Genomic DNA, 16,384 nt, shown 5'->3' with positions numbered 1-16,384 from the left:
TGGACTGGTCCTTCTCCCTGAAGTCCTCCCAGCCGCTGGAGAGAATAAAGGGTGGCTGGGCCACCTCCATCATGCTGTTGGGGATCTGGGCCGACTGTCCAGCATCCCTGGGGTATCCCGGTGGTGACTGTAGTTGCTAGGCAGAGGCCAGTGGTGCTCTGTCCTGTTGCCAGCACTTCTGCTGGGGACCCCACATCTGCTCCGGCAAACTGTGGAGAAGGGAGATCGGCTTCCTCCACTCACAGACTGTGGATCTGCTGCTGGGATGGCATTCCTCTGTCACTGTCCCCCTGGTGCACAGATCCTGTCTTGGGAGGGAAGACAGTTTCCTCCACTCTGGCTGACTGTGGGCGAGGGAGGACAACAACCTCCTCTCTCTTCTCTCCCTGGGCCTCTGAAATTACCACAGGTGTGGAGCAGAGGTCAACAACGCCATGCCCTGATGCCATCTCTTCTGCTGGAGGCTTGTCGGTTGGTTCCTGCTCAGCAGAAAAGTCAATCAAATCTCCAGTCTCTGGAACTGGTGTCTGGGGATAGGGGTTCACCATCTCCTGTCCGTGGAACCCAGAAGATGTTACCAGTGCTGGGCAGAGTTCAGTAATGTTTGGCCCTGTTGCCAGCTCTTCTGTTTTAGCAGTTGCCTGTATGCCCTTTCCAGATCCTGTTCTTTCATCAGTAGGTATTCCAGATCTGGTTCAAGCTCTGAGACCCCTGTGAGACCGAACATAGCTTCTCTGTGTTCTCGCAGGTCCTCAAGGGTAGGTTCTCCTTTATGGCCAAACACAAAAAGATCTGTAAGGCTCTACCACAGCAATCCAGGGCCACCAAAGTCATATCCCTCCGGAGAGCATTTTGTCGTCACCCCTAAATATTCCTGCTCTGCGTACCATTGCAGAGCCCGATATCGGTTGTCCTGCTCTATCTCCTGCTGGACCAGCCTGTCCAACTCAGTCACCCATTGCTCCTGGGGTCGCTCTCCCAGGAATGGCATCCGTAACTTCCGATGGTCCCTGGCCCATTTCCCTTGGGTTGGATAGCACTTGCCCTTGTCCATACCAGCAACCTGGAGGGCTCCTCTGCAAAGCACCTCCCAAATCCTCTGCCTGAGCTCCAGGTACTCATCCGTAGACACAGTCCTGGGTTATGTTGCAAGAACGGTCCACAGCAGCCCAGGGAACTCTGATGCCAGGTCCATATCTCCACTGGGGTGACCGACGTCTCCTTTCCTGATCTTGAATCCCGGTGGTGGTTTGGACGTGTTCACAGCTTGAAAGCACAATCCCACCGCTGCCACCAATGTAACGGAACCGGACCCCGACTGCACTAGGGTATTTCCGTTAGACTCCCGCTTCCCTGTCCGAACACAGATCCACGAGCACCACCGCTGACCATACAAGAGGAGACAGCACCAGACTTGAAGGATTCCAGGAGATAGACTGCTTTATTTTAACATAGATACAAGATATATACATATTCAAGGGAACAACCCAACTCCCTGCATATGGACACAGAGCGGGGGAAACCAAATCTAGCAACCAGAGACACATCAGCAGACAACCCCATCAGGCCAATACACATAGACACATACATCCCATAATAGTTTGCTCCCAAGCAAGGCACACAATAGAACAATGGGATGCATCACATGGCAGTAAATGATGACCAACCCCCACACCCCACCTATACATGTCTATACAATACCAGGACATTCCACCCTGTACCCCTAAGAGGCACAGGGTGACTTACACATAATAGGGATATGGGGAGCTGAGACAGGTGTCCCCCACCCCCCAAAGTCACTCCCGTCGCAATGGGGATGTCTCTTTGCTGGATTGGGCAATTTTATTGCTGGATGGGGATATCTGTTTGCTGGATGGGGATATCTGTTTGCATCCAGCAAACAGATATCCCCATCCAGCAAAGAGATATCCCCTTCCAGCAAACAGACATCCCTACAAAGACAGAATGATTCCCATCGAGGGGATGCCTCTGCTGGATCGGGCTGTCTATTTGCTGGATGGGGATGTCTGTTTGCTGGATTGGGCTGCCTGTTTCCTGATGGGATGTATTTTTGCTAGATGGGGCTGTCTCTTTGCTGGATGGGGATGTCTCTTTGCTGGTTGGAGATATCTCTTTGCTGGGTGGGGATGTTTGTTGGATAAGGATGTCTGTTTGCTGTATTGGGCTGTCTGTTTGCAGGATGGGGCTGATATTTTGATGGTGAAATAAAACAGAACTGATTTCACTGGTTCTGGAGCTGATTCACATACACAGGGAGGAGATACTAATCGGAGCCCAATACACAAGGGGGAGCAGCGTACATGGGGAGGTAGTAGAGCTGGGCCAGGTAGAAAAGCATACAGATGTGAGGTTTGCTTTGGGGAGGGTGATGGCTGTGGAGGTGTGGAGGAAGATGTGTGCAGAGATGGGGGAATGGAGGCAAAGTAGATGGTGCAGAGGACAGAGCCCAGGAAGAGTGGTATAAATGATGTATATGTGTAGTGCACTCCTGAACCCTGCAATCTGTACGTAGAGCGCACACCCTTATCCCTGCACTCTGTACGCAGCATACGCTTGAACCCTGCACTATGTATGTAATGCACTCCTGAACCCTGCACTCTGGGCATAGCTCTCTCCTAAATCCTGCACTTTATACGTAGCGCACTCCTAAACCCTGCACTTGGTACATAGCACACTCCTGAACTTTGCATTAATCATCTTACAGATACAACCTTCCCCTTGAGGGAAACCATAATGCTGATGCAGCCATTGATGAAATTGAGTTTGACACACCCTGGGTATAATGGGCTGCGAGTAGGGCTGTATTTGGATTTATGGGGTTAGGGCCAAAGTCCAAAGGTTTTAAGCATTCCCACAAATAACACCATCCCAATGAGTCAAAAGCTTTGGCTGCATCTAGTGCTGCTACCACTCTCATACCAATATGATCGTGAAGGGCTTGGAGATTCAAAAATAAATGTTATGTTAAAGACAGTGTTTTTGCTAAGCATGAATACTGTCTGTTCAGGATGAATTAAAGAGAGGATTGCTTGATTTAGGTCTATGGCCAGTACCTTCTTGAGTATCTTAATATCCATCTGCACCAGCGAGATTGGTCTATAAGATTCTGGTAGCAAAGGGTTCTTCCCAGGTTACGGAATTAATCTTATAAGGCTGGGGTCAGCAACCAGCAGATCTCGGCCAGATGACAGGTAGATCACAGTCAGGGCTTGCTGATCCGCCATCCCAGAGCATCAAACAGAGTGCAATGCAGAGGGACTACTTGTAAAGTTGGAGCTGTAGTAGGGAGCAGGAGCCGCATGAGCCGAAGCCTCCTCTGTAGTGCCGGCTCCTACGCCCTGTTATGGTTGGTGGGTGTAGCACCTGTCAAGCATGATCCATCCAGTGAATGAGGCTGCTTTGCAAGTGCCCTACAGTACAGCAAACAAGGGGTTAAAGCAGGCAGAATTGTGTTGCTTTCTTCCCACTTTTTTTAACCCCTTGGATGCTGCAAAAGCATGCAGTTACCGGGCACTTGTAAAGTGGCCCGTTTACTTGACTGGTTCTCGATTGACAGGTGGTAGCACTCACCAAAAGCAACAGGGGGTGTAATTCCTGGTGCGGTATGTGTACACCTTTGGTTGGTGCCTCAGCAGCTAAAAGGGGTAGGGATGGGTATGGAAAACCATGGCTCAATTGCAGGGTTTTACCCTCCCCCCAAACTTTACATGTGAATGTAAAGTGCCACTGCAAAATGAAACCAAGAATTCATGCACGAGTGCATCAGGCACTGCTGCTCCTTTACAAAGCGATCTGAGTGTGTTTGACAGATGGTATGGAGGCGATATGTTGTCTCCTCACCACCTAATTTAAACCCATGATTGCCATGCAATGCAGGCAATTGCGACATGGTAGTACAGTATTTAGGGGTTTAAAGCAGGTGTGAGGAGGCGGCACTGTGCCTGGTGATCTTTGACTTTTCCCTTGTTGTTCTCAACCTCTTTAAGGTTGCCTACCCTTCTTATAAGGGCTTTCTCATTGAGGCCGGGAGTATGGAGGAGTCAAATATGTTGTTAAATAGCTCTAATAATACAGTGATTAATGTTTCGTGGTAATGAATGTAGAAGTACATAGGTAACCCATCCGTACCTGGGGCCTTGGCACTAGCATTGTGCTTTAGCTGTAGCTAGTTCATCAGTGGAAAGTGGTGCATCTAATAAAGCCACCTGCTTTGCGGCTAGTTGTCTTAATCCTGTATTTCTACAGTTGTGTCCAAAATTATTCAACCCCCACTGAAATTGAGTGTTTTGGCCAGTTTGACATTGCTTTTGATCATTCAGTCATCTTGCTTACATTTACATTAAAGAGGCACTTGTAGGTCAGACAAATATAACATAACAGTTATAATGAAATAACCACAAATGTCTTTTCTGTGCTCACAGCATTATCAGTTTTATTCAACCCCCAAGTGACATTCAATCTTAGTACTTAGTACAGCATCCTTTTACAGTTATAACAGCTTTTAAACGTGAAGCATAGCTTGACACAAGTGTCTTGCAGCGATCTACGGGTATCTTCGCCCATTCTTCATGGGCAAAGGCCTCCAGTTCAGTCACATTCTTAGGCTTGCGCACTGCAACTGCTTTCTTTAAGTCCCACCAGAGGTTCTCAATCGGATTTAAGTCTGGTGACTGCGATGGCCACTCCAAAATGTTCCAGCCTTTCCTCTGCAACCATGCTCTAGTGGACTTGGAGGTATGCTTGGGATCATTGTCCTGTTGAAAGGTCCAACGTCTCCCAAGCCTCAGGTGTGTGACGGACTGCATCACGTTTCCATCCAATATCTCCTGGTACTGAAGAGAATTCATGGTACCTTGCACACGCTGAAGCTTCCCTGTACCTGCAGAAGCAAAACAGCCCCAAAGCATGATTGACCCTCCACCATGCTTCACAGTAGGCAAGGTGTTCTTTTCATCATAGGCCTTGTTCTTCCTCCTCCAAACATAGCGTTGATCCATGGGCCCAAACAGTTCTAATTTTGTTTCATCAGTCCACAGAACACTATCCCACAACTTTTGTGGTTTGTCCACATGGCTTTTGGCATACTGCAGTCGACTCTTCTTATTCTTTGGAGACAGCAAGGGGGTACGCCTGGGAGTTCTGGCACGGAGGCCTTCATTACGCAGTGTGCGTCTTATTGTCTGGGCTGAAACTTCTGTACCCACATCTGACAAATCTTTTCTCAGTTCCTCAGCAGTCACACGGGGACTTCTCTCCACTCTACGCTTCAGGTAGCGCACAGCAGTCGAAGTCAGCATCTTCTTTCTGCCACGACCAGGTAGCGTTTCAACAGTGCCCTTTGCCTTGAATTTGCGAATGATGCTTCCTAAGGTGTCTCTTGGTATGTTTAACATCTTTGCAATCTTCTTATAGCCATTGCCCTTCCTGTGAAGAGAAATCACCTCTTCTCTTGTCTTCCTGGACCATTCTCTTGCCTTCACCATGTTTGTAACCACACCAGTAAATGTCTAGAAGGAGCTGAGTATCACAGTCATTTTAAAGCTGCCTAATTGGTGCTTATTATGCTTGATTGCTGCTCGGTGACATCCACAGGTGTTTTCAATACCTGATGGAAAGCACCTGTATGAACCTCTGTTCTTCAGAGTGGTAGTCTTTAAGGGGTTGAATAATTGTGGCAATGAAGAAACCACATAAGAACCATTTACTACTGTATTACATAAACAATTGATGTCATTTTAGTTGCATTTGGGTAGTTACAACGTCCTTGTAGGATTTGATTCTGAATACAATTCCAAATGTACACTATAGTCCCTAAACCCCTTTACAGCATTGGGGGTTGAATAATTTTGGACACAACTGTAAGTCCGTATGTAATACAGTAGAGGAATATAGGGCACAATAAAAGTCACAGAACTTTTCGGTGATCAGCTTGGAATCAGAAGTGGAGGTGTCATTTGGCAATTTTAGAGTAATGACCAAAGGGGGATGAGAATGATAATGAGCTAGGTAGGCAAGGAGTTAAACAGTTCTTTCCCCATTATCAAATACTGTACATGATGATTACAGAAGTAGATCTTTTGCTTGGCTTTTCCATAATGGTGTTGTTCCACTACCCTTGTTTGTAGTTTTAAGCAAGCTGCATTGTCAGGGGAGGGGTCATTAGAAAAATTATTTTCCAATGGAGTCAAATGAGTGGTAGTCTGATGTGCCAGGGTCTTGGAGGGCGCTTTAAGTCTGGAAATGTGGAATGTGAGAATTAAGTGGGCGTGGAGTTTAAAAGACTCCCAGACTGATAGGATAGTAGCCGACCTCTTATTGTTGTCAAAGAAAAATTGCTATTTGCTATGAAGTTTGTCTGAGTCAGATAAGGCAATCATGGGTTTCTACTAATACAATAACATCAGCTTGTTGGGTTTTGAGGAAAGACAGTGCAACGGACCTGTTTACCCTGTCCCGAGCCCCTTAATGTTTCAGGGAGGCAATAGCGAAGAATAAGTAATGAGGACAAAGATATCTGACTCTTGGATCCCCAGGGCTATAACATCAGGTAGTCTGGTAATCACAGTGTTAGATAAATGAATATATACACCCTCTAAGTAAAAATTGACAATAAGCCTCTGGCAGGCTAATAATATTTAAGGCACAAATAGCTACAATATTTCCCTTTACCCTGATCTATACCAACCCACCACTAACTGGTGTAAGCATACACTCACCGGCCTCTTTATTAGGTACACCTGTTCAATTGCTTGTTAACACAAATTGCTAATTAGCCAATCACATGGCAGCAATTCAGTGCATTTAGGCATCTCGGCATGGTGAAGATGACTTGCATGGATCCATACTGTCTTTTATCAATGGTTCAGGCTGAAGGTGGTGTTGTAATGGTGTGGAGGATATTTTCTTGGCACACTTTGGGCCCCTTCGTACCTACTGAGCATAGCTTAAATGCCACGGCCTACCTGAGTAGTGTTGCTGACCATGTCCATCCCTTTATGACTACATCTTCTGATGGGTACTTCCAGCAGGATAATGCATCATGTCACAAAGCTCAAATCAACTCAAACTGGATTCTTGAACATGACAATGAGTTCGCTGTATTCCAATGGCCTCTGCAGTCACCAGATCTCAATTCAACAGAGCCCCTTTGGGATGTGGCAGAATGGGATATTCGCATCATGGATTTGCAGCCGACAAATCTGCAGCAAAGGCGTGATGCTGCCATGTCAATATGGCTTAAAATCTCAGAGGAATGTTTCCAACACCTTGTTGAATCTATGCCATGCAGAATTAAGTTCTGAAGGCAAAAGGGGGTCTAATCCGGTGCTAGCAAGGTGTACCTAATAAAGTGGCCGGTGAGTGTATGTCCCAAAAAACTGTAGTTGCAATAGAAAACAATTAACCATAACAAATCGCTGGCACAGCATGTATGTATTAAACAAACACAACAGCGGTGGCCAGGGAAGGAAATCATAGTAAAGAATTCCATTGGAGTCCACTGGAGGGATGAACTCCAGCTGTAAAGCAAGGCTAATGGAATGGCACGTTAACTTAAGCTGTGCTAGGGAGCAGCTATGATCACAAGATGAGGTTGGATAAAAACAAATGATGACCATAGGTGAGTCGATGGAGAGGACAAATACCAGGTATTAAAAAAAAATGGGTGGGAGTCGGATACATTTTTGGCAGCCCATTGTGTGGAACTCCACGGAAATAAGGAGAAAACAGGGCACTGCAAATGTCAATAGATGACAGGATGTGACTCCACAAAAGGGGCATAGGAGGTGAAATTGTAATAGGTTTCCTAGAATCATGGCAGATTTCAGCATCTTGCAAAGGGTACAAGGACTGGGATAAACGAGTAATTGTACTCACAACCTCCTTGTGCGGTCTGGTGGTATTAGTCGGTGGTTGCTCTGGAAGGCACTCTCTGCTCCAGCCAGGTTGTAATAGCTTTGGGGTCATTGAAGATGTGAACTCCTTCTCCTACCACTCATAGGCAAGCAGGTTAGATCATGGTGTATTTGATATGTTTTATCCGAAGATGATGTTTGACTTCCAGGTACTGAGTGCATTGACAAGTTTCACATTTTGAAAGGGAACATTGCTCTTTTTTCTCGATAGGCGGAGACCCGTATCTCTATCCCTGTAGTTGAGACCTTTTCAAATTAAAATGTAAGGGGGTGGTCCCGGGCATGGTTGTCTAGCTACCACGCAATGGGCTCGCTCGACCACAAATGAGGTTGAGAAGGCAGCCCTTCCATAGGTGGAAATCAGCAGGTTTTCCTGGAAGGAAACAGGGTCAGAGTCCCCCGCACCTTCCAGGTAACTGATGATGCAGAGATTGCTGCGGTGTAGTCTGTTTTCCAGATCATCATATTTGGGTTGGTGTGGTTGTTGTTGCATGCTGTCTCTAGAGCCTTGGAGAGGTAGCATGGCATCTTCCACCCAGCTCAAGGGAGTTTCAGCCTCTGTGACTCAATTTATAGAGGTCTTAGTGGATTATACAAATGCCTACCTTCCTTCCTGGCTTCCTCCTAATATATTCCTCACATGCTCTAATGCCTAGGTCCTTTGAACCAGCCAGTTGTTTGGGCCCGTCGTGTGGCCATATTGTTTGATTCTTTTAACCTAGTTCATTATACTGTCATGCACGCATCCACCTTTTTCAGTAATTGTTGTCTGTAGGTGTAAACAATTTTCATTTACTTGTGGCTGTACAGGTTCCCCTGCGTGGGTGATTTCGCATTGTATTTCTTTTGGTTTTCAATTAACTTTATTGTACCAGAAAGAAATGTCTACCTTCACCTTTTTCTATCTTTGAGGTGATCTTAGCCTGATAGGAGGAGTGTGCCCTTTGTCGACTGCTCTGGGTCTGGAGAGGATGGTCTCCCATCTTCTCCCTGAGTCTCCCTCTCCTGCTGGCAAAATGTATCAAGCTTAGCGCTAGAGTCAGGTACCTTTTAGGCAGGGAGACATGGTGGAGTATGTTGTAAACCCCCAGATGGTAAAAGGAGAGATCTGTGGAGCATATATATTCCCAGGATTGTGGAGAATGGATGAAAGCTCTGCTTTCAATTGCTTTACTCCATGCCGCTTCAGGCCATGCCCACCACAAACTGCCCTTTCACAAGGACATTGCTCCCAAGTTTAAGCATACAATTTCAGTCTTTGCTGACGCAGTTCACACATGCCTAGGTCTAGAGCTACCTGCATCAGTGCCTCCTTGTGTGGCTAGCCTAGGTGCTCTGAATAGCCCCCAACCTGTTAAGACTTTAGAAGTGCATTGGATCGTTTTGTCTTATGGGGGAGGCGTTTTTGATTAAGTGGTCTGCCCCTGTTGTGGACACACCTGCTTCCTGTCTTGACAAGACTTTAACTATCCCTGTTAGGGCCATCCCTTTTTTCTTAAGACCTGGTGGATAAAGGCTGGAAGCTCCTTGCAAGCCCAGACCTGCTTGTGTCTGTGCCCCCCCCCCCCCTTCCCCTATTGCAATGATGAGCTTGCTAATATTATAGGTTGCATACCCAATATGACCCGCCTCTTGCATATGCCTCTTAATAGGGAAGTGCCCTTTTGCCATAGAAAAAGAAGGTAAAGTCGTCTGGAAACCATCTACTCTAAATGTCTAAGAATTAATAAATCCCTATGTCCTTAAATAAACTTAATGAAAAAGATTTTTAGATAAGTAAACACATTTTATTTTAATTGGTGCTGACATGCCCTAACATGATTGTAAAGCTTGTTTTTTTTTAAAACAACAAATGTGCTATACTCACCTGCTCAATGGTATTGCACAGAGTAGCTCAGAACTTCCCCTTCTGGGGGTCCCCTGGAAGCGATTTTGCCTGTTCTATTCTGTGTCTGCCCCCATAACAAGCTGCTTGCTACAGGTGCAGACGTGTGGGCTCGATCCCGAGACATGCAGGGAATGCATTAAGGTAAAAAACATTTTACATTCAGAACTACTTTAAAGGGGAAGGCACAGACACATGAAGGTTTTTCCTTTAGAACTACTTTAATATTCAGAGTATGTTGGGTGAATATAACTTAGTTAGTAACAGTCAAATTATTAGGCCAATAACGTATTAGAATTACATAAAAATTTAATCTGTATAATTCCAAAATATCTATTATTACACTCTAATTTGCAGGGTAAAAGGTCAAACTGCCATTTTTGAAGAGATGATTGAAGAGGAGAATGGTGTTGTGGATGATCGCTTGCCCAAAACAAGTCGAGGTCTGTGGGCTGCTAGTGAGCTTGAACGTGCTCTAAAAGCCATACTAGCATTTTCTAGAGGCCACCGCATGGATACTTGGCTAACTGAAGAAGGTGCTACCTTCATGGAGCTATTTGAAGCATGGAAGAAAGAATACAAGGCAAGTCTCAATAGATAATAATAATGTAATCACACTTCAGCCTCTTAAACAAAAATCAGGGTTTCCCGTAATTGTATCACCACCATCCCCACCCATTTGTTTACTTTCAGCTGGTAAGTATCTGAGGCGAGAACATGTAGGTTTTATATATGGCCTTAGTTAAAACCATTAAAGGGAAAAGCGGTAAGTTCAGGTTTTAGTAACTAGCTAATAAAAACTTACTTTACTGAAGTAAGATCAATACAGTATTGATTTTGATTGGCTGCTCTGGGTTTTAACTTTACCTTTTTTAATGTTTTGTTTTATTGAATAAACCTTAGATTTTTGGAAAACTAATTACAGTATAGGGCCTACATCTAAATGATCTAAAAACAGTATGCTGTTTTATCTCATATTGCTTTTATAAACCTCATCAGAATTCATTCAAATTCAAGTTTTATTTTCAATATAGTGTGCATGCTGTGCTAAAGTTTTTTTCTCTTCTGACTCTAGTTACTTCATGAGTACTGGATGGTCTTAAGAAATCATGTGTCAGCTATTGATGAACTTTCTATGGCAACCCAACGCATTAGAGTCCGTCTCCCTGATGAGCCAAAGCCTAATCCCCCTGTTCTTCATATTATTGAACCACATGAGGTGAGTCATTTCCAAGTAGCTGTTTTTACACCTTAACCACTTCAAGTCGGGACACTTTCACCCCCTTCCTGTCCAGGCCAATTTTCAGCTTTCAGTGCTATCACACTTTGAATGACAATTGCGCGGTCATGTAACACTGTACCCATATGAATGTTTTAGCATTTTATGAGACAGATAAAACTTTATTTTGGTGGTATTTATTCACCACTGGGATTTTTATTATTTTGCTATATAAATGAAAAAGTCCAAACATTTTGAAAAAAAAGTGTTTTTCTTATAAAATATCTTTCTTCATAAATCTTGGCCAAAATCTATCTTTTTAGTGAAAAAAAAAATAACCCAAATTAGTTTATAACCAAAAATTATAATTTTTCAAAAATGTTTTTGACATTTTTATTCTTTTTATTATTATTTATGTTTTTTTTTTTAACCACATGCCGCCCAGCCACCGCATCTAAACGGTGGCAGGGCGGCGCTCGTAGGCAAAAGCACGTTTTAAAACGTGTGCCTACAAAACAGGCAGGGGGCGCGCGCGAGGCACGCGCCCGCCCTACCTGTCTCGCGGGTGTCAGCAGCGGGTCCCCGCCGCCAGGTCACGGCCGGTTTTTACCGGCCGTTTTCCCGCGATGAGCGGTGAACACTGAAACAGAGCAGGGCTGCATTGTTTACACACAGCCTGCTCTGTGACAGTTCGCCGCCAAGCTGCAGAGGGAGAATACAGTTTCTCTCCCTCGATCAGCTCCCCCCTCCCTCCCCCCGTTCAGTACACACCCCCGCCCCTTAGTAAAACACTCCCCTCACACAGTGAACACTAAAAATGTTAACCCCTTCCTCCCCAGTGACATTAGTACAGTTTCAGTGGGTTTTTTTCACTGATCACTGTTTTGGTGTCACTGGGGATGTCAGTGACTCCAAGTCAGCTCCCCCCCAGTGTCAAAATGTCCGCCTCAGTCCCGCAGTCCCGCCATAAGTCGCTGGTCGCCGTCATATGTCGCTGATTGCCGCTATATGTCGCTGATCGGCGCCATTATTAGTATAAATAAAAATTAAAAATCCCAGTATCTTTCCCGCCATTTGTAAACGCTATAACTTTCACATAAACCAATTAATTTACACGTTTTGGGGTTTTTTTTAGCAAAGACATGTCGCAGAATGCATTTTGGCAGAAATTTATGACTAAATTTGATTTTTGCATTTTTTTTTTACTGGACATGTTTTATAGCAAAAAGTCCAAAATATTGTTTTCTTTTTCCTCAAAATTGTCAGCCTTTTTTTTTATAGCGCAAAAAATAAAAACCGCACAGGCGATCAAATACCACCGAAAGAAAGCTCAATTTGTGGGGGAAAAAAGGATGTAAATTTCATTTATGTACCGTATTGCATGACCGCGCAATTGTCCGTTAAACTAGCGCAGCGCTGTATAGCAGAAAAATGGCGTAAATTGCAGTATTTATACCATAGTTTGTAGACGCTATAACTTTCATACAAAGCAATCAATATACACTTATTGGGATTTTTTTTACCAAAAACATGTAGCAGAATACATTTTGGCCTAAATTTATAACCAACTTTGAGTTTACTAAATATTTTTTATAGCTGAAAGTAAAAAATATTGTTTTTCTTCAAAATTTTTGGCCATTTTTTGTTTATAGCGTGAAAAATAAAAAGCGCACAGGTGATCAAATACCACCGAAAGAAAGCTCTATTTGTGTGAAAAAAAGGACGTAAATTTCGTTTGGGTGCAGCATTGCATGACTGCGCAATTATCAGTTCAATTAGTGCAGCGCCGAGTAGCAAAAAGAAGCCTGGTCATTAAGGGGGGTAAATCCTCTGGAGCTCAAGTGGTTAACATATTGTCACCCTAGCAGTACAGTGTCATCATAGTGACACTGTACTACTTGTGGGTGGTGATGAAGATTTTTTTCTTTTTTTTTTTACACTGATTGCTTTTACACCCATAAAGGCTGTAAAAGCAATAATTTCTTCTTCTCTCTGGCTGCATTCTTGCAGCCATTGAGAAATACTGTGTGAGCTGTGATTGGTCACAGCTTATCACATGGTACAGGGCTGTTGTGAATAGCCTTGTACCATGTGACCTCTGTGATCATTCACAGATTTCACTAGTAGTAAGCAATGATGTCAGAAAGTGACATCTTGTTTACTACTATTCATGTGATCACCGATTGGCCAATCAGTGATCACATGATCGGGACCTCACACAGAGGTCCCGTACAGCGATTCGACACAGCGGGCACCGGATCGCGATGCCGCGTAGTCCCAGGGAGTGCGCACAGGCATTGAGCGGGGAGGACGTTTATATAATGGCCACCTGCTCCTGCAATGCTCCCGTTCGGCCGTTTATACACATGGGCCGAGCAGGAAGTGGTTAAACTGCTATTAAACCCAAAAGCAAATATTTATTATATTGCAGCTTACCAATTCCTAGATGTGGTGGCTACATTAGTTTTATTTTTTGTGCCTCTATTTTCATCTGGTGATTCAGCCAATGTGTCTGTTCTTTAAAAGAACAAGCTCTCTCCCAGATGTATCAGTTTACAGGGATGAGACAAACCATTTGTCACTGACAAGGGTGCTTACAATGATCAGCTTTATTTATTTATGCAAAACCTTTATGCTAAAAGGAAAAAAAATTGTTCTGCCCTAGTTCAAGGCTAAGTTCACTTTTTTGGAGCATGTTACACATTACACAATCTTGAATTTAGGTGGTGCCATGGGATTTTAATTTGGTGCTTTCTGCTTTCTGGGATTCTCACTTTGTGCCCATTTGTGGGGGCTCTGCCCCTTTTTCTTTCACAATGCCTGGCTGTGGTGCAGGCCTCAATGGCTTACCTTGACATTATTGTGCCCTTCTGTCAGTTGGACCCCATCTTTGTGGTTTCTGAGTTTCCCTGCAAAAGTTCCTCTGCATCTTGTATCTTCATCAGTAGCATTTGCCAGCCTGCCTTCTAGGCTAATGTTGAAGGGTGAGATACCGCCCTTTCAAGTTACCATTCAAACTGGGGAACTCTTTAATGTGGTTTATTGCACCCCCACTTTGAAAAAGAAAAGGTCACGTAGCCTCAACATCTCAGGACTGGTAGGATGTAATATATTACTTTTTTTGTTTTTGGGTTTAGATAAACCTAAGTAATATAACCTACAATGACTAATTAAAATTCTCTTAATTTTCAAAATAGATATGTAGTATTACTCTCTTGGGAGCTTGTTGTTGGTTCCCTCTTTTTTCCTGCACAGCTAGGAAACACGCATTTTCCACTCTGGCATCCAAAGTTCGTAAACAGTCCATGAGCTTGGTTTTGTTGTATTATTAGGGGTTAAACAACTTGGATGGGGTCTAGGAGTATATGGGATGCCCTATGGGGAACAACTTGGAGGACAAACTTCTTATGCACAAAAAGTAGAAAAATTTGATCAGCACACAGTCTTTTGTAGGAGCACTTAATCCCCTTAAATGAACCTCAGGCCCAAAAAGAAGATTATTCTGCTTTCATTCTTTACGCTGGTCTGGCTCCTTCCCCTGCTGACAGTCTGTCCTTCCCCATAGACTGTAGAACAGTGGAGGTCCCTCTTTCCAGCTCCCAGCCTATAGGTAAACCCCTCTCCTCTGGGGCCCCCTCCCAGACTCCACACCAACACCTCACTCCATCTTCCACCCAACTCTCCTGCAGGCCAGGCTCTGTTCTATTTATGGGCTGATCCTCCCACACTGTTAGGCCCTCCTGTCTGCGATTGGCCAGACTCCCATAAATATGCAGATCTGCCACTCCTCACCCCTGCCCACTGGCTTCTAGAAACTTCTCCAAGTCTCTCAAGCAGGGGAGGTACCAGAGGACTGACCTGTAGAGCCCTCCAGCCCTAACCTAAAGTAACATTGCTGTCTCACACCCAGGCTGACTCACAATCAGGCTATCATGCTTCTAACTACACAAAAAAAAAAAAACAATCGACACCGGAGGGCGTTACATCTAAATATGGGAATCAGATTATTATCTAGATTACTGCACATCAGTTTTCAGGGTGCTTACTAAACAATCCTAAAGACCTTTGATTACAGTTTTTTGTTATTTACCGCAGGTGGAACAGAACCGTGTAAAGCTGCTAAATGACAGAGCAGTTGCCAAGTCACAACTGCAGAAGAAGCTGGGGCAGCTCCTTTATCTTACTAATTTAGAGAAGGTATGTATAATTAAATTTTCTACAATGTTATATATTGTGAATGAAAGCTTATCAGGTTTTACAATTTTGTATTTTTAGTCCCAGGATAAAACATCTGGAGGAGTGAATCCTGAGCCCTGCCCGATATGTGCCCGGAGTCTAGGAAAACAGGTAATTTTAGATTTTAAATTAATGAAAAAGTTGAAAATTTGTATGTAATCTTAGGCATTGTATAAAGACCAGCAGCCCTAAGTCGGCTTCTGGGTGTCCCAACTTTGAATTTAATATCAGCAGCCTCAGCAGATTCAGGTGAAATTCTATAGTATTCCCCTTCGCTCCTCCTCCTACTGCTACGTAGAAATGTATGTAGGGAGGTAAAGGGAGAGGCAAAGGACCTTGGCTAGCACAGAGTGTAACTAGACACTCCCAGAAGAGGAGAGGGCTTTGGTGTGCAAGGAAGGAAGAGAAGGAGAATCTTACGCTAAGGAATTTACTATTCAAATTTTCCAGCAAGTTTAATGCTTTCATTGCCAATGATGTATGTCATTTGTCGGCAGCAGCGAGGGGATTTACACACATAGGCCTGATGGTTGGCTTTCAGATGGGTTGTTTCCATTACCTCTGAAAAGGCCTCTCCCCACTATGTATCCTGTACCTGGGACTTGCACGTCCATTCACTGGTCTCCTCTAGCTAGTAAGAACCCAGAAGTGATATGTTTTGCACCACATATGGATTCTGCATTCATTTTCCCTAGCTACTGTGGCTGGGGAAGAAGCTGTTGTGTGCTCTTATAGCTTCATTTTAGTGCAGGGTTGACATGTCTAATACACCTCTGATGTCTCATTAAAGAGAACCTGCCACTATAAATATGCTAGGGACATATTAGGTCCTCTGTGGGTCACTGTTTGGTGCAGTTGCATGGTCCTCAGGCTCCAGGCTCTATTTTGTGATTATAAAACAAAGTTTTACAGAAGCTGAAGAAATGTATTATATTGGACCCACGAAACGTGTTGTGATAAATCATTTCAAGTGGTAGTGAACCACACTTAAAAAAAAAAAAAAAAAAATCACCTGCAAAGTAATGTCATAATGTGCTAATATGCATCGCATAAAAGACTTACCTTAAAACAAAGCCCTCCAGTGGCGCACTGTCACCACTGCAGAGGGTT

At 44.2% G+C, this 16,384-nt stretch overlaps 1 protein-coding gene across 1 annotated transcript in view; it reads left to right on the top strand.

Moving 5' to 3' along the window:
* The window catches only part of SHPRH (SNF2 histone linker PHD RING helicase), a 146,739-nt gene that overhangs the window by 101,441 nt on the left and 28,914 nt on the right, over nt 1-16,384 (top strand). The window contains exons 21-24 of the mRNA XM_089694274.1: nt 10,177-10,402; nt 10,895-11,038; nt 15,134-15,235; nt 15,314-15,385. Of these exons, the coding sequence (XP_089550400.1) occupies nt 10,177-10,402; nt 10,895-11,038; nt 15,134-15,235; nt 15,314-15,385 (544 nt within the window). The remainder of the gene's footprint in view (nt 1-10,176; nt 10,403-10,894; nt 11,039-15,133; nt 15,236-15,313; nt 15,386-16,384) is intronic.

The sequence above is a fragment of the Staurois parvus genome, unplaced genomic scaffold, assembly GCF_062004578.1.
Source record: "Staurois parvus isolate SC_StPar_1 unplaced genomic scaffold, SC_StPar_1.0 ptg000657l, whole genome shotgun sequence".
Taxonomy (NCBI): domain Eukaryota; kingdom Metazoa; phylum Chordata; class Amphibia; order Anura; family Ranidae; genus Staurois; species Staurois parvus.
The sequence above is the reverse complement of the archived record's forward strand: the minus strand, read 5'-3'. Positions and strand labels throughout refer to the sequence as shown.